Below are 18880 nucleotides of genomic sequence, written 5' to 3'. Positions count from 1 at the left end.
TGATGTTAAATTGTTATTATACATTAATGATCCAAGGGACAAAATTTTATATTAATGATGTAGTATTGGAAAAAATGCAGCGGATTTTTCAAATTTGCTGTAGTAAATATTATTTGGAATATTCTATTCTAAATATGAAATAATCACCATTTATGTGCGATTGATTCAATGTAGGACAAGATATCACTACATCAGGTTGGACACCTAATTCAGTCACTGATGGGAGATTTCTACAAGTCGATCTATTTGAGCAGCCCTGATGAGGAATTGCCAGATCCTGATTTCGTTGATTCGTGTAAGTCACCTGTCAAATTTTCATAGAACATGAAAAAAGACATACAAAGAGGAAACGAAGAACGGAAATTAAATTTTTAAGAATCGACTGATAAAAGTGGGTCATTTAAATGAGTTTTTTTTATGAATCGTAAGCAGCACGAATGATACATTTGCAGTATACATTAGCTCCGGGTGCAATACGAATTGATGTATGTTGTTCAATTACCAATTAGCAATATAAATAATTTTTAACTTCAGCCAAAACCGTTTTAGAGCGACCAGAAAGAGATTTGTTTGTGTGGTGTGTGCTGATGCACCGTTGTGAAATGGCGCGTATATTCTGGGAAGAAGGTCGGGTAAGTATTGTCATTATATGTTAAATGTGATGACAACACAGCATTTTGAATAATTCTGCAACAGTCACGACCAGCAAATGGCAATTAACATCACTGCATTGTTTTACCTAATTCTGCTTAAGCCATGGTGCTAGGAGGCGCGTAATTTGATACTATTTATTCATTTACATAAACAGTTAGAATAAAACTCTGACTGAGGTAACTTGACAAGAGGCCGTATTTCACCGGTTTCATTTGTGAGCTATCACACTGTCGTCGCCGAACTGGTTTTTCTCTCTAAGGTGTCCGTTTTAATTATTTTGTAGAATGCTTTCAGCGGCGATCGCGAAATGCGAAATATTCACCTTACAAATAAACCACGCTCTTGAAATAAATCTATTTATCGATAGCACAATCAGATATTCTTGAACATTTTTTATTGATTCATTTAGTAATTGATACTAATTGTCAGCCAAGTGTGACTAAATATTACGATGTTCACACTTATACCGATATTATAATCACAGTGGATTCTGAAATCTTTTAAAGGATGCTCTAGCAGCGGCTTTGGTTGCTAACAGCTTACTAAAGTCAATAAGACAGAGGACAGCAGATAACGAACTGAAACAGGATCTTCTGCAAGATGCTCTGTTAGTATACACGTACATTCGTCTTAATCTTGGACTTCTAACTTTTGTATTGGTATTATACATTATACAGAAAAAGATGAGTTACCTGTTTTATGTTTTACGTTGTCATAACAGTGTGTGGAAGGCAAAGAGAGCACCTGGCTAAAACATATTTGCATTGAAACAGAATTCTCAAGCTTTCTAAAAAGTGTCATTCTTTATTATTTCAATGACATTTCACCGAATAACATGTAGAACAAAAATGTCTGTACTGCACAAATGGCTGGTGTGAATGGAAGGAGACATCTGGAGAATTTTATCTAAACACGTTGCTATCAGGTTGCGCGGCCTAAGGTGTGGCGTAGGATTTACCCATTCACTCCATGAAATGACATATGATAGCAAAGAACTACTGCATAAGACATCATTTTTGGATCGTTTGCAACGAGTTAGTTACATATAGCGGAGGGAGCATTTCACATAGAGTTGTGGGACAAGTCTGTATCATTTACGGACCACCACAGACGTAAAATTAATTGACTTACAGAACGTGTAATATTCAACGACAGTATCACCAATCATGTCAGACAGTGGCGTACCATCTCGGCCCAAATTGAATTCATCTCCACATTAGATCTGAGGTCTATTTAGACAAGCTGTTCAAATTATTCCAACACATTTTTTTGTAGTTCATTTTAGCGTTTTAGTCAGTAGTTTCTAAATAACAAATGTCAAAAGGAATGCCGAAGGTTGATGGGAATGAGAAGACGGCATCGCACCGACCAATCCCTAAATTAATTAAATCTTATAATAGGGCTTTTTTATTTAAGTTTGTGGGAAATGAAGAATTTAAATTTTGCTCCTTTGTCTATCTTGCATACAAGAGATTTTTTTCTGTTTTGTTTTATAAATTCAGTATTATCGAAACGTCGTGTTCAAGCCGAGGTGCTTTCTCTGAAGTCCGCGATAACTCGGTCATCACTGCTCTCATTTTAGAAACCACCTCCACAAAACTGAAGCACAAAATTCAGCAACAGCCGAATGACTAGATCACCCTCAGTGGTGCTTAGATTTATTCCCATTTCATTCAGAACTGAGCATGAATCCAGTTGTGCAACAATCCTATTGTAGTATTTAATAGGGGTCACAATTTCTAGCACAACCCCTTCAGAGGCTATGACCTGAACCAGAAATACCCAGGTCTTGCATCTGCAGGCTACTTAAACTGTAAATGATATAGTAGACTTTCTGTATGAACAGTTCAAGCAGTGGAAGAAATATCCTCCCAGTATGTCCAATTTCCGAGAAAGCTATTTATGACTTGGACCTTCATCGCCGAAGTCGACAACTTTTTTATTTGCCATAGGTTACTACTTTGACTATAATACGGAAAATAACTTCAACGTTAAAGAGCTAGAATAAACGTGACGTTACCTTGCTGTCGATAATGGAGACGCGCTAAAGCTGTATCAAGACAAAGTTAAACTAAACTTTTACTGGGCTAAAAAAAAATCTAAAAGAGTACTCAATACCGGTTTAATGTATCTTGAATGGTAGTCTTTCAGTGGATATAAGCATTAGTCAGGTGCTGTCTTTCACTTTAAATATGTCATTCTTGTGGATATGTTTTCACTCCTGGTCTGTTCAGTACATTTACAAGTATCAGTTTTATCAAGGACTTTTGAGGATTTCAATGGTTGTGTGAGGGACCAAATTAACATTTAATTGAGAATATCGATATCGATAAAGCATTTATTGATAACGATAAATGAATTATTGATGTTGATAAAATGAATTATCGATGTTGATAAATGAATTATCGATATCTGTAAATATTTATCGATATGAACAAATATTTATCGATATTAATAATTTATTTTTCTTAATTAAATGTTAATTTGCCCCTCCCCCTCCCATTCCCGATACAGCTGATTCTGAGGCATTTTCTTATTTGATTTTTATCTGTGTGGTTTTGGCAGTTAACAAAATGGTACTGGAAGCAAAATTAGCCTGTAACAAACATTTATGAGAACCTAAAATTCACAAAGATCTATACAAAGGATTGTCTTTTATGGATTTGTCCACTTTTAAACAAATTTATTTCACAATTTGACAGTCTTGACATTCTTTTAATTGCTATTCCTAGCGAGTTTCAGGAGCTAGCTATTGGCATCTTACGTGAGTGTTACATGGATGATGCGGAACGAGCCATGAAGCTACTTATCCGGCCTTTGAATTATTGGGGTAAAACCAACTGTGTCAGCATCGCCATTGAATCCAGCAACAAGGAGTTCATTGCTCAAAGCGCATGCCAGGAACTTTTCAGCGCTATCTGGTGGGGGAAAATGGATACAGAAAATGGTTTGAAGGTATAATAAAGCGGGACTATGCTCGCTGGAGTCAATGTAGTTTGACGCCGTACACTGTACTATTCATTTCTACGAAATGTCCAGCTTTGACCGAATTGACATTAAGGAGAAAATATTGTCTAATTGATAACCTTTGCGTACAAGAATCCAAACCAAAAATAAAGGAATCCTTTGCTTTTTCAAATAAATGTTACAGTGGTTCTTATTTTAGATTCTGTCCTGCGTTGTGTGTCCAGCTTTGGTACCAATATGTCTTCGCTTCAAACACGACAGAGTTGTGGAACAAAAGGACGAACAGGAACGGGCTGACACGACTATTAGAAATGTAAATGTTTGCTGTGTACTTTCTTTTTCACGGCCATTTTGAGGGAATCAATGCCAATCTAATGCCTCTCACACAAAAGTTCTTACGAAAATTTTCCTCCGAATATGACTTCACCTTACAGAACTACGTCACAGACAACATTTATTCCCGGAGAAATATTTCCATGTGTAGTTTCTTGAAAGTTGACCCTTAGCGTAACCCTTATAGTTGATTTGTACCTATTTTCGGACTTATGTTCAAAAGTTTTCGACTTATTATACTGACCAGGTTATACTGAATGAATGAATGAATGCTTGGGGTTTAACGTCGTACTCAACAATTTTTCAGTCATATGACGACGAAGGAATCCTTAGGGTGCATGTACGTGTAATGTGCCTCCTTGTTGTAGGACGGATTTTCTCTTTTATTTAGTACTGCTTCACTGAGACGACTTACCGAAGGCAAGTAAGCCGCCCCGCCCGAGCTATTATACTGATACCGGTCAACCAGTCGTTGCACTATTCCCTTCATGCTGAACGCCAAGCGAGGAAGTTACAACTTCCTCTTTTAAAGTCTTAGGTGTGACTCGATCAAGGATTGATCCTGGATCTACCGGTCCCGAAGCGGGCGGCCAAATTTTGAGTCAAGGCAATATGACAAAGGTATATGCTAGGTCTTCATTGTTGGCAATGATCCCTAAGCAGTTCTCGAGATCGCGACAAGTAAGGCCAGCTACCTGTTCAAAACAGGTTATTGAAATCGTCAAAAGTCCAGCTACCTGTCCTGCACAAAATCAGCTGGATGAACAAACTAATATTTTCTTGCATTAGAGCAAGAAACAATATTAGTCAGAAACAATAGAAATATCCAGATCCTTCTCCATATAACACACCTATACATTCAAATCCCTTGCGCTCAATTCACACTTTGTATTTTATAAACTTCAGCATAAAAGGTGTCCACACTGGGCTAGTTGGAACCAGTCCTCGGTGACGTCACAAGGGTAAGTAAAATAAGCAGACCGTAAAGTTGTCGAGTAGACATCTTTCTTACATGCTCTGAATGAGATCTTTTATTCCGTTTAATTTGAAACAAACTGGACACCTGGCGACAAGAAAAGATCATGTGAGGCAGTTTCGTCTGGAATTAACATTTGCTGGAAAATGCCACATAGAGTTCCTGACACAAATTTTATGAAACATTTTATGTGACGGAAAAATATAGTGTGATTTCGATTTTCGCATTACTCGTTTTTTCTTCTATTATTTTGCAGTTCTATAGCAATAAGGATTCTCAATAGAGGGGAATACTTTTAATGTTCATAGCTATGAACATTTTTCTTGGGAATAATGTATGAATTTTTCTCCATGACAGAAGTACCTCTAGCGCTGATTTGGCAGAGGTTATTCATGTGCCCAGCTCTCTGCAGAAAATCAAACATTTCTTCCAAGCACCAGTTACAAAGTTCTGCTACACTGTGGTGAGTTTTATTATACCAAGAGTTTTACCGAAGTTTTTGATGACATGATTCTGTACTATTTATTATTTAATTTATTTATTTGATTGGTGTTTTATGCCGTACTCAAGAATATTTCACGCATACGAGGGCGGCCAGCATTATGGTGGGTGGAAACCAACGACCATACGCAGGTCGTTGGCAGACCTTCCTACTTACGGACTTGAACTCACAGCGACCGCATTGGTGAGGGACTACAGGGTCATTACGCTGCGCTAGCGCGCTAACCAACTGAGCCACGGAGGCCGTCTGATCCTGTATTAAAATACCTTCACAAATAACTAGCGCAGCGTAATGACCTATGAGTCTCTCACCATTGCGGTCGCTGCGGATGGTTTCCTCCCACCATAATGCTGGCCGCCGTCGTATAAGTGAAATATTCTTGAGTACGGCGTAAAACACCAATCAAATAAATAAATAAATAAATAAATAACCCATAAATGTGTAGGAAGGTTTTAAAATATCGTTATATGAATGGGGAACCTTTCCCGCTTGCAGTAATTCGGGCCTAAGCTGTATAGTTTATTTTTCATTCTGCATTTGAGATGACATTTTGTTGGTAACTGGGGACGTGAGAACAGTTGCCGATCCAACTTGGACCCGACTGACCATTACGCAGTAAAAAAAAGAAATTCCATATTATGAGGATGTGATAGTCCATTGATTTCTTAACAATTAAAATTCATGCTGAAAAACGTGTCGATTTTTGCAAACTCTTGTGTATGGTGAAAGACGTAGTGGTGTGCGCCTTGTTAATAATAACATTCGTTTGATTTTTCCTTACCCATTTCTTGAAACACATGAATCCGTCGTAATTTGGCACTTTACAACACAGCTTTTTGAGTAATTCTAGAGCAGTGGCGTCAAATATATGGTAATTGACATCACTGCATTTTTTGTCTAATTCTGCTTAAGCCATGGTGCTTGGGGGCGAATAATTTGGTACTTTTTAAAAATCTACATGAACAATTAGACTATTTATCACCTGTCACACTGTCGTCGCTGCTCTGGTTTTACTCTCTTGTACTGTACGTCTGTCACACTGTCGTCGCTGCTCTGGTTTTACTCTCTTGTGCTGTACCTCTTTAATTATATTATAATTATATACTTTCTTAGTTTTTGGTGATCTGTGTTGAGCTTTATTTTGAGATTTGGCCTTGCAATTATAGACCTTTCTATTTTGCTTGGCAGTTGGTATACGAATGTCTGTTTTTACTCTTAGAACCACAATGCTGGCCGCCGTCGTAAAAATGAAATATTCTTGAGTTCGGCGTAACACCAGTCAGATATACAAGTATAATGAAATCGAATACACCGTCTATCTCAGTTAAACGATTTTCCAGTCCTTGTCATGTCGGGTTTATTTATTTTATTTTATTTTATTTATTTATTTATTTATTTATTTATTTATTTATTTATTTATTTATTTATTTATTTATTTATTTATTTATTTATTTATTTTTTTCATTGGTGTTTTACGCTGTACTCAAAGATATTCACTTATAAGACGACGGTCATCATTATGGTGGGAGGAAACCGGGTGTCGGGTTTACAAATCTGTTTCAAAGATTGATAAGCTTCTTGACGTCTTCGATTTTAGGGTTTTTACCTGGTGTTTCTGATGTTGTACAGTTATGTAATGTTGATCGATTTGCAATGGCGGATATCAGCAACTGAGGTTGTACTCATGTTTTGGGTGTTCACCATGGCAGTGGACGAGATAAGACAGGTAATCAGTAAGATTTTACACCAAATTAATGGCAATGTGATAACAATGCATCAACGTTTTATACCCGTTCCGATTTGCTCGTAAAGATATTCTATTCACTTGAGCAAAATTTTAGGATAAAGTAAAAATGGTCTGTATGGTTATCGAAAACTCGCAACAACTTCAGATAAAGGCTGTGGATGTTCAAACCGTAAGTTTACATTCAGTTTTCAATAAAAAAACATCATTGAAAACTGTTGACTGTTTCACTGTGCACAAATCCGTCAAATGTATGTGAATATGGGCCTACTTTCTTTGGTCTTTAATGGTTTGTGATGAACTTCCGTTTTTGGGGAATTCGTCTTGAGATTATCGATCAGGAACGCCCATTTTGGTTGACCGCTGGAATGTGAATGCCAAGCCTCAAATAAAACCTAACAAAAGTAAAGTTGCATTTTAAACAGCCAAAATGTTCATTTTTTTTCGATGTAATCCAAACTGGCAATGTTTTTGATTTTATTCTACAAGATGTTCTGATCACAGCGATGCCAGTCAACACTAGGCGTATCTTCCAAACGCCATGGTACAAATCTGACGCACACAGTCATACAGTCTGTTTTTCTTTCTACGAAATTACACGGAAGAGCTAAATGTCATGACAATTGGAGTGCGAAACATGCTAAAAAAGTGAAACCTATATTAATACAGTATTTCAAAGATAATAGTATACACTTTTGCTGTTTGATTTATTTCACAGCTGTGGAAGTCCAGCCCGGGATCGGTTGGCGAGCGGACAGCGAACTATCTGTGCGACAAGTGGAATATCCTAGATGTCGTCACCATTGGTTTGTTTATACTGGGGATGATCTTACGACTGTTCCCTCACCACGAGACATTCACAGCCGCTCGGGTTATCCTGGCCATTAACCTGTTCACCTTCTTCCTCAGGCTTCTTCACATCTTCTCTGTCAGCAAGCTGATGGGGCCAAAGCTTGTCATGATTGGCAGAATGGTAAGGGATGCTTTCCACGTCTTTGATACAAAACTTAGTCATGATTGGCAAAATGGTAAGGGGTGCTATCCACGTCTTTAATACAAAACTTGTCATAATTGGCAGAATGGTAAGTAGTGCTTTCCACGTCTTTGATAAAAAAAAACAACTTGTTTTGATTGGCAGAATGGTAAGGGATGCTTTCCACGTCTTTAATACAAAACTTGTCATGATTGACAGAATGGTAAGTGGTACTTTCCACGTCTTTGATAAAAAAGCTTGTCTTGATTGGCAGAATGGTAATGGATGCTTTCCACATCTTTAATACAAAACTTATCATGATAGGCAGAATGGTAATGGATGCTTTCCACGTCTTTGATACAAAACTTGCCATGAGTGGCAGAATGGTAAAGGTTTCTTTTCTCGTCTTCCATACAAAACTGATTAGCAGTCTGGTAAACATGATTGGCAGAATGGTGAGAGGTGCTTTCCAAGTCTTCGATGTAAAAATTGTCATGATTGGCAGAATGGTAATAGGTGCCTTCCAAATCCGCGATGTCACGATTTGAAGAATGATAACAGGTGCCATCCAGGTCCTCGATAAAAAACTTGTCATGATTTGCAAAATGGTAAAGATTGCCTTTCTCTTCATCTGTATGAAACAAATCATGATTCGCAGAATGGTAAGAGTTTTCTTTAATTGGGAAGAATGGTAAAGTTTTTTTTTCGTCATCGGAGAATTATTGACCTTGTGGTTAACTACTTCATTTGATTTTGTTTCTTTTTGTCAAATCTTTCTCTTAGTGTATTTTCTAAAGATATTGCATTAATGATCACGTGGACACGAACGTCCTTTACTATCATGTTAATCCTTATGGTCAATGTCTGGTTGAGGCAAAGAACCAGTCAACTAAAATCCTGCAGTTTGCAGGCATTTCTCTGCATCTGGACTTCAGTCGATCAATAATTGTCTTATTATTCAAAATGTATCTATACTGCGTATCTTGTAACATATTGCCTGGCAGGCTAGATTTTTACCGTTGTTGCTTCCGCCGAAAACTGATGATGATTGTGTTTATTCCTGTTCTTTCAGCTGAAGGACTTGGTTACGTTTATGTTGATCATGCTAGTGTTCATCGTTGGATACGCCATTACATCGCAGTCTATCCTCTATCCAAACACCGATATGAATAAGATGTTGGTAATAGACGTGCTAAAGAAGGCTTACTGGCAAATCTTTGCCGAACTGTTTTTGGAAGAAATAGAAGGTAGGGTCGTGTTTGGTACTTTTTGAGGTAAGTTGGTCTACTCTAAGCGTCGCCCCTGTTCATCCATCCACAGAAGCGGCGGCTGTGAGTTAGGCGAAACATTCTCGAATATAGAGTAAAATATCGATCAAATATTTCAGTACGTGTAAACCGAGTACGTACTTTCATGATGCAGGAAAACTTTTGGTGTCCGTTTCCCAAAAAAGCTTAAAGGCTAAGCTCAGGCGGCTAACTTTAGCTGACAAGCAATTTTGTCTTACCGTTTCACAAAGAAAATATTTAGCAAAGTTGACGTTTCTCAAAGAGGCAGATATAAATTAATCATAATGACTTTGAATATCAAGGACAACAATATTGCTATACACATGTTCTTTTGTACAGGTAAAGAAGACTGCGTAGAAAATATGGCAGCTTACACGAACGGCACTCATGTACGCTGCCCTAGTGAGGCGGGGAAAGTGATCGTACCCATTCTGTTGGCCTTCTATATGCTCTACATGCACATCCTAATGCTTAGCCTCTTAATTGCCGTCTTCACGTAAGTTTATAAAACCACTGGCGTTTGACGAGTAACTGAGGAGCTTTCCATATGTCACATACACATTTTCATCAGCGAAACAGAAACAATATACCATTGGTGTATACCATTGGTGGAACGCAAGGGATCTTCAAAAATGTTTATTTGATATTTCTTATGTCATTCGAGCGATGCCGACTGCTTATTTACACCAAGACGAGAAAAGCAGTCAGGGCAAGGGAATTTCCAAAAAAGTTCCCCTTGAAATGATGGGATTGATCCAGTATTGCTATGTGTATCTAAGATGTTGTGCGTCATTTGTAGACAGCCTTTTAAACTGTAAACTGTCAGGAACTTGAAATCACCCAAAAGTACTACATGTTTTACTGAGACAAATGTTTTTTAGATTTAGTCCTTAGGTAAGAGTCACTGTGAGACAGAAAGAGTTCCCATTTAACATGTGATCTTGTCTACCATCAGGTGTCCTATAATGTTCGCAGGAATACGTTTGAGGCTGTCCAGTCTAACACGGACCTACATTGGCACTTTCAGCGGTATAAGCTGGTCTACGAGTATTATGAAAGACCCAGCCTTCCTCCACCCTTCATCGTCTTCTCCCACATATACCAAATGATCCGATTCTGTATGAAGGGATGCACGACTAACGTTATGTACGGCTTCTGTAAGTATAAACATAGTGTATTCTTCCTTCCACAGGTTTAGTGTTTTGACTATGTTATTGTTATATTGCTCGGAATATCAAATGTACAAAAGGCTACAACACGGATAGTAAAAGACATAGCAGCAACGACAGTGTGCTAATTGGCAAATGGTCACACGTAAACAGCGAAATCCGGTCTCCATTTTTAATTTACCTCAGTTAGGGTTTTATTCTAAATGTTCACGTAAATGTTTAAATGGTAACTACTTACATATCCCTTAGCCCAATGGATTAAGCACAATTACATTAAAATGTAGTAATGTCATTTGTAATTTACAAGATCTCACTGGTCTAGATGATGTGTTTCACAGATCACATTTAATCAACACTGAAAAAGCATACCCAAACTGAAACAAGAAATGATGAAGGCTGAATGTGGTATCAAATCAGTATAGAGATAGGCATTCGTGCAAAACATTTCTGCAAAGTTTCCGCAAGCTAAAAAATAAAATGTCTATGGCAATCTATAGTGGAATCAAATGAATATAAACCTAGAGAGCTAGATATTCCTGCAAAAAACAACCACAAAATGTCTCGAAGCTGACAAAAAGTCGTTTGATTGTAATATATACGGGTTTTATGCATGATTGTTGACAGTGTCTGATAGTGATGACAACGACCAGGTTGACACGCTCAGCCTGGAACTGTTTGAGGAGAACAGACGGGACGAGTTCATGTGGGAAAGGAACCAGGGTACAATGAGGAGTACAGAGTACAGGGTGGCTGCCACAGCAAACAGGTGATTGAGAGGTGGTGGGAAGAGGAGGGGAAATGTGGGGAACCAGGATAGAATGAGGAGTACAGAGTACAACGTGGCTGCCAGAGCAGAATTGAAAGGTGATAGGAGAGGCAGGGAATTAGACTGTAATGAGGCGTACAGAGTACAGGGAGGCGGCCACGTTAAACAGGTGGTTGATAGGTGATTGAGAAGTGGTTTGGAAATGTGGGGAACCAGAGTAGAATGAGTGATACAGGGTGGCTGCCGCGGAAAACAGATGATTGAGAGGGGGTGAGTGGGGGTAGGGGAACCAAGCCAGAACTAGAAGAACAGAGATAGAGTGGCTGCCACGGTGTATAGAGGATTGGGATTGAATGGGTGTGGAGAACCAGGCCAGAATGAGTGGTGCAGGGTGTCTACTGCGAGAAGCAGGTGACATGGATACATTTGCATAAATGATATATTTGGCCGACGAGTAAAGTATACATATTTTTTGCCAGAGGCCTCTAACATTTAAGATATATAATGTGTTCAAATCCCAAGATTGGTGCACACTCTAAGCTTGTCTGGAACTTTGAAATGTGCTTGCGAATGGCCGATGTGTCCCCCACGACGAACCGACCTTCTCTGTATGTAATACAGTCGTGAAATATGGAATGAATATCTCTGATATGCTATTAATTCATACATTTGCTTGTAATATCATTTTTCACCAGCGTTGAAACCCTTGTATCGAAAGTAGACGACATACGAGAGCATCTAGCATTCGTGGACATTTTCGGAGTTTCAGGCGGAGATGTCACTAAATTCGGGTTGTCCACAAAGCCCCCTAACGTTAGAACCCTGTCACAGAATGTCACAAGGCTGGAATCACAGGTGCGGTAGGAATTCTTTTTGTGTTTTTGGAAAGGGTTTGAATTAAACTAACATCACTTAAAATGACTTTCACTGAATTTGAGTATTCGAGCATTGTAGTAAATTAGAAGAAGCGTAAGGAGTTTCCGGTGATGTACAAGAAAACATATATAACTATGTTGCATGTTAATTACCATTCTTATAATATCACCATGGAAACGTTTTTTTTTTACATCATACATGTACAACATAACTCTGGCCTATTACATTCATCTTTGGAATATCTGTTTCCAAAGCAGGACTTAACGTATCTAATAACCGTTAGGCATTAGATACAGCTAATAGATTGATAAGACAGCCTTAGGCTTCTGTGGAATTTGATTACAGCCAACATTTTGGGATTTCAAAATGGGTTTTTTAAAGTGTCGAATGGGTGAAAATATGGGGAAGCATTCAGGATCAGAATTTACAATTTAAAGTAACAGATTCTGTGAAGATGGAGTATTTTGCATTTCCGTGTAACCGAGAAAAATATATCGGCGATAAATTTAGTTTTCTACACAAAAGAGGTATGTCCGTGGTCGAAATTGCTGTGAAAATGGGATAAACATCGTTTAAAGCAGAGGCTAAGAATGGTGTTTAATGCTCTTATTGCTTGTGGGGCCTTTATTGTGGTAATAAGGAGTCGACGACGCTCATATTGCAGTTTGCACAATCTAACGTTCGTTAATACCAATATGGTGTGCATATCTATGTCACATGTGGGAAAGTTCGTCAGTAACTTGCCTAAGGTCGGTGGGTTAACCCCCTGCACCCTGTCTCCATAAAAATGACTGCCGTCGTATTAGTGACAAATTCTTGAGTATGACGTTAAGCTGCAATCAAAATAAACATTAGACTTCATCTATTGTAAATCTTTGTTTTTTACCCGTTAGGTTAGAGAAATGCAAAGCTCCCTGGACTGGTTGATTAAGGCGTTATGCGATCAGAACGTTGTGACAGGACAGGCGTTACCACAACAGGTACCATCCATCACCATGACTGCAGACGAAAAAGGTATAAGCTCAGATTATAATCCTTGTTGTAAGCGTTGTCGTGAGGGTAGAGGGGGACGGTTTTCTCCTTGACGTCCCAAAACGGGCACACATTGTTGTGCAAAACAACCAGAAATGCTATTCTTCTTTTGCAACAGTACAGGTATCACCACTGGTTGAGTGAATGAGTGAGTGAGTGAGTGCTTGCTTACTTAGCAATTTTTCAGTCATGCGACGACGAAGGAATCCTTAGAGTGCATGTAATGTGCTTCCTTTTTACAGGACGGATTTCCACCGCTCTTTATCTACTGAGACGACTTACCGAAGGAAAGTAAGTGGCCCCGCCCGAGCCATTATACTGATACGGGTCAACCAGTCGTTGCACTATCCCCTTCATGCTAAACGCCAAGCGAGGAAGTTACAACTTCCTCCTTTAAGTCTTAGGTGTGACTCGACCCAGGATTGACCCTGGATCTACCGCTGCCGAAGCTCTACCAACTGTGCTATCGGGGCTGGTTTCGCCGCAGAGGAGCGATAGTCTTTTTCCTGCAGCATTTCATTGTATCTATGTGTCATTATGACTAAATGTACACCGAACTGTCTGTAACTCAGATAAAATGTCTGAAGGATTTATTTATTGTGCTGAAGGATTTACTTTGTGTCTCCTTATCCGAAACCGCACAGGCTGTATTAAATAGCAGTATGGCTTGTTTGAGGACTTATATTAAGGTATACAACACTTTAAAAAATTGTTTTTTAGATATGTTTTATAATTATGTTAGTTTGGTAAACATAACTGCAACTTACCAATAAATAAAAGTCCAACACACTATGCGGAGTAGTTTTGGTTGAAATAAAAAGCGGAGCAGAAAAATGGTGGTTAGTATTAAGTATTTCTGAGTTGTTATCAGTGATAGTATTTGTGTAATAGTTTAAGGAATTACTCTGCGGCTCACACTTGGGTTTAAACTAAGATGTCCACATACGAAATCAAAAACTCTACCAACCGAGGTCATGGGTAATTCATCTTATCCTCTTGTGCGGCTTCAGGAGCAGACGCGGACGGAGGGACGATGCTGGAAGGCGGCAGGGCAGTTTACTTCCGACAGACGACATCTGTGGACACAGCTGACCTGGTGACACTCAAGTCGAGGCTCTCACCCTATCCGGGAACAAACATTTCTAGAGCAGAGGTCCCCGACAACTACGCGGCTTGGGAGGTAGGCCAAGCCGTTTTAAGTTTATCAGTTACCTTTCAAATCCATTCAGTGGTTTACCTTGGTTACTCCAGTCTACTCTACAGAAGAAATTGGCCGCCATCATAAACGAGAACTGATATACACCAATCAATCAGCGTAAAGTGCAACAATTTTGCCTTTCGTTTTCTAGGACCCATTTTCTTCCTACAACCCTGTAAACTTTACAAGTGACATCGTCCGGCAGAACCCGCTTTGGGCGGACGGAGAGATAGATGGGTAAGAAGTCTTCACCACTTTAGAGATTATCTCAATGTTTTGGACTGTCGACATTTGGGCTCGTTCGAGGGTCTCAGACTTCGACAAGTTTCACTGACTTATTTTTGACAGGAAGTGATATATAGCAAAGTTGGACGTTTTACTGAACTATGCATAAACATTGAACTTTGACCCTTTGGCTGACATGTATGTGGTCGATTATAGCTGAAACAGAGTTTGGCTAACAACGTCAACCACAGCTCGAAACTGACCAAGAAATGTTTCTTATGGCAGGTCACTGACTTATTTTTGACAGGAAGTGATATATTGGACGTTTTACTGAACTATGCATAAACATTGAACTTTGACCCTTTGGCTGACATGTATGTGGTCGATTACAGCTGAAACAGAGTATAGGTATCAATATCAACCACAGCTCAAAACTGACCAAGAAATGTTTCTTATGGCAGGTCAACGAACTACTCGTGGAATGGCTTTGATAAAGACATCGGAGTGAATCGCGTCAGTTATCAGGGAGAGTACGTGGTGGACGAGCGGGGCCACCCTCTTAACCCCATCGGACGGACAGGACTTCAGGGGCGGGGTTGTTTGGGCCGATGGGGGCCTAACCATGCAGCTGATCCCATTGTCACCAGGTACGTGTAAGACTTTGTCCACATATATAGCTTGAACAGTTGAGCTTTAATCACACATTATCCACCATTAACGTATGTACATGCTTGACTTCTGCTTTTTTATGTGTTACGTTAAAAGAAACAGAAACAAGTACATGGATTGATCGCAGGCGGAGGTTATCGGTTATGGAAGGCAACTTTATATCTCGACAATATTTACCTGACTATCTAAGTACATTACTTTGGTTTTATCATTACGCGGCTTTTATAAACGAAAACTGATTTAGTATTGTTTGCAAAATTTCGTGACATAAACCAAACGTTGATTTCGGTTTACCTGGTAATGCCATTTATCACACCTCACATTTTTTTTCCTTTTTTGTGTTGTCATGAAATCGTAATTTAAGTCTTTACAACAGCAATCTTATGTACTATGAACAATTGTTTCCACGTCAAATTTTCAAAGGATTTATTGTATGCTAACAATGTTGAATCCGTATGTATTTGGGTGCTGTGTTTGGGTGCTATACTGCGGATACATGTGAAACTGATGCAAAATCGCAGATTGGTTGGCAGTGGAGATAGGCTTGGTCACATTTGAATAAATGTGACATATCTAAAATTCAGCTTAGGCAACGTATAGCCTAGGCTTGCCTATTTCTCACACCAGCCAATCATTTCACGATCAATTGTTGTATTAGCTTTTTACATAATAAGCAGTAATAATCGGTTGTCCAACTAATGACCCCAGAGGTCACTAGCCAAGATTATAATTACCAATCAAACACTGACGACCGTATATTTGTACAGGTGGAAGTGTGACGAACGTGGGGAAGTTGTAAAGAGAGAGGGCAAACCTGTACTAGAGTTTGTGGCGGTCCGGAGACATGATAACAAGCACTGGGCCTTACCGGGGTATGTGGTAAAACCTGGATTTTTGTGTTCATATGATTGACTCCGTAAATCAAGGAATTTTCATTAATTCGACAGCGACCAGGGTTATGGTTGGCGGAAGCAGGCGTGCCAGAAATAAAACAATGTGCTTCGTCAAAGTTACTGGCTTAGAGCCCTAGCCAAATCGGCGATGGTAGGATTCGAAACAGCTAGCTCTTTGGTCATGGGTCGCTCAACTCCGACGACAAGAACACGTTGCTTGTCTGCCTTGTGTCTAAGATGACATGGTAACAGATTTTCCATCCGTAATAGCAATTAAACGGTTTTATATAAAATGTAGATTGCTTAAATTTTCTACAGCCTTCAAACTTTAGACTTAATTTACAGCTGGCAACTGTTGAACTCCTTCGTGTTTTAAAATATATAAGGGAAATTTGCACAATTATTTAGGAGACAAGAGCAGGAGGCATAGGGACACAAGGCAGACAGGTTGTGTCATGTTTGTGATCTCTGTAACTATTAAAGCTGCATGCAGTTTCACGGCTTTCAAGCAGTCTTCACCAATGCTTTTCATCATCTTCTGGTTGAGTAAAATCAGTTTCAAGGCAAATCGATGTTGCAACAGTGACGAATAAAGTCAGAACTGCTGGTATTTTAGACGCACAGCCCTACAAGTGCTATTAGCTTGATGGCATTTGGTTGAGTTAATGAAATTCTGTTTCTCATATCCACTGATGTAGACCTAAAGGTTACAGCAACAAAAACAGCCCTGTTACCACTCCAATCCTTAAACGTGTAGTATCAAGTCAAAACACAGGCCCCTTAGGTGAGCTCGATATTTATTAGCAATCCGCGTAGAAGACTGTTCTCCATTGCGAAAGCATTGTGTTATATGCATTAAATACTACATGTATGTACTATATGTGGTAATAGTCATTTTGCTACATTTCGACCACCGTATGCTCTAAAGCTTGTTATTAGGGCTGCCCAATTTTATTTTATTTAAGAAAAAAAAAACAACAAAAAACGAGATTTTCTTGCAGTTTTACATTATAGGAAAACTTAACACCAGAGTCGTCCCCAGCAGGACAAACGGCTTAAGTTTCACATTTAAAAAAATGGTCGTCCCGTGACTTATTAAACCTACTGCAAACGTAGCAGCCGACTTAAATAAATCTTTAAAACTTTACAGCTCCATTACATGCCCACGTGCACATTATATTTCACGGCGATCGGATAAGCGGTTCTGGATAAGAAGTTTGATGAAAAGACTTCCACATATATATATATATATATATATATATATATATATATATATATATATATATATATATATATATATATATATATATATATATATATACACACACAAAACGAGCCCGCTGTAATGAATGACAGTGTGAATGAATAACATCTGTGATTTGCTATTTTTCTATAAAAATGACAAAAAGCGAAATACTAGAAGATTAATGACCCGAGCCAGAACGGCAACTTTCCAGATTTCAACTTGGATGCCTACATGGGTTTGTACAAATGTGAAGCAATGTTTCATGAATGCTGATTCAGGGATTTCTGTACTCTGGGGAGAGCGTTGATCAGGCTGTGAGGCGACGTTTCGTGGAAGAGGCTATGGCTGGCGAGGATGACACGGACGATCTGGGGCTGCAGATATTGCCGGATCTTCTGTCTCAGGGAACAGAGGTAAGCTTTACCACTATCAGACATTGCCGGATCCTCTGTCCAAAACCGCTGAGGTAGACTAGTCATACGACTATCAGACATTGCCGGATCTCCTTTACCAAACCATTGAGGTAAGATAGAGATGCCACAATCCATTGCCCGATTTTCTGTCCAAAAGCGCTGAAGTAGACTAGACATGCCACTAGGAAGACATTGCCGGATCTTCTGTCCCAAAGCAGTGACGTAAGCTAGACATACCATTGTCAGACATTGCCGGATCTTCTGTCCCAAAGCAGTGACGTAAGCTAGACATACCATTGTCAGACATTGCCGGATCTTCTGTCCTAAATACCGAGATAAGCTGTCTGGGCACAAGATGTCGTACATGTACGATGATCGCACGTATAGGACAATGGTACGATGATAATGACGTACAAAAATATCGTACGACAAATGTACGATAAAAAATGTCGTACGCCGCTTTGTGAAACTTGTCCCAGGCCTTCGATTTCATTTTCAGAATTTCAACATAAGTTGAGAAGCTGAAATCGATACATTTTAACTGTAAGCTGGAGTTTTCACTATCAGACATTGGCGGATCGCATGTCCTAAAATACTAATATAAGTTGGAGTTTTCACTGTCAGACATCCGGATCGTACTGAGATCCGCAGCACTGAGATAAGCTAGTCATGCTGCTCTGGTCTTTGATTTCATTTTCAGAATTTCAACACGTTTAGGAGCTGATCTCAGTACATTTTTACTGTGAAATTGATGACTGGTATTGCGAGCTTATCTATAGCTGCTGGGATTTCTGTCACTAGGTCCCACTGGATTATGTTTACAAGTCACATTTCGTCTCAGTGTGAATCCACATATAGAGACCATAGTAAAGTGCACTTTGCCTCCACATCAATGCTGATTTAGGAATTTCCCCGAACTACATATTATGACAGATTTATGTTTTGACCCCTCAAA

At 39.1% G+C, this 18880-nt stretch overlaps 1 protein-coding gene across 1 annotated transcript in view; it reads left to right on the top strand.

Annotated features, from left to right (window-relative positions):
• LOC135473605 (transient receptor potential cation channel subfamily M member-like 2) overlaps positions 1-18649 on the top strand; it is a 29911-nt gene extending 11262 nt beyond the window's left edge. Inside the window, exons 14-34 of the mRNA XM_064753465.1 lie at positions 175-295; positions 535-632; positions 1161-1261; positions 3387-3609; positions 3821-3934; positions 4861-4916; positions 5288-5393; positions 7030-7158; positions 7895-8149; positions 9222-9396; positions 9778-9934; positions 10414-10595; positions 11232-11373; positions 12069-12228; positions 13143-13263; positions 14292-14461; positions 14631-14716; positions 15166-15351; positions 16141-16246; positions 17791-17925; positions 18626-18649. Of these exons, the coding sequence (XP_064609535.1) occupies positions 175-295; positions 535-632; positions 1161-1261; positions 3387-3609; positions 3821-3934; positions 4861-4916; positions 5288-5393; positions 7030-7158; positions 7895-8149; positions 9222-9396; positions 9778-9934; positions 10414-10595; positions 11232-11373; positions 12069-12228; positions 13143-13263; positions 14292-14461; positions 14631-14716; positions 15166-15351; positions 16141-16246; positions 17791-17925; positions 18626-18649 (2847 nt within the window). The remainder of the gene's footprint in view (positions 1-174; positions 296-534; positions 633-1160; positions 1262-3386; positions 3610-3820; positions 3935-4860; positions 4917-5287; positions 5394-7029; positions 7159-7894; positions 8150-9221; positions 9397-9777; positions 9935-10413; positions 10596-11231; positions 11374-12068; positions 12229-13142; positions 13264-14291; positions 14462-14630; positions 14717-15165; positions 15352-16140; positions 16247-17790; positions 17926-18625) is intronic.
• The last annotated feature ends 231 nt before the right edge of the window (positions 18650-18880 follow it).

Source organism: Liolophura sinensis, chromosome 8 (assembly GCF_032854445.1).
Source record: "Liolophura sinensis isolate JHLJ2023 chromosome 8, CUHK_Ljap_v2, whole genome shotgun sequence".
Taxonomy (NCBI): Eukaryota; Metazoa; Mollusca; class Polyplacophora; order Chitonida; family Chitonidae; genus Liolophura; species Liolophura sinensis.
The sequence above is the reverse complement of the archived record's forward strand: the minus strand, read 5'-3'. Positions and strand labels throughout refer to the sequence as shown.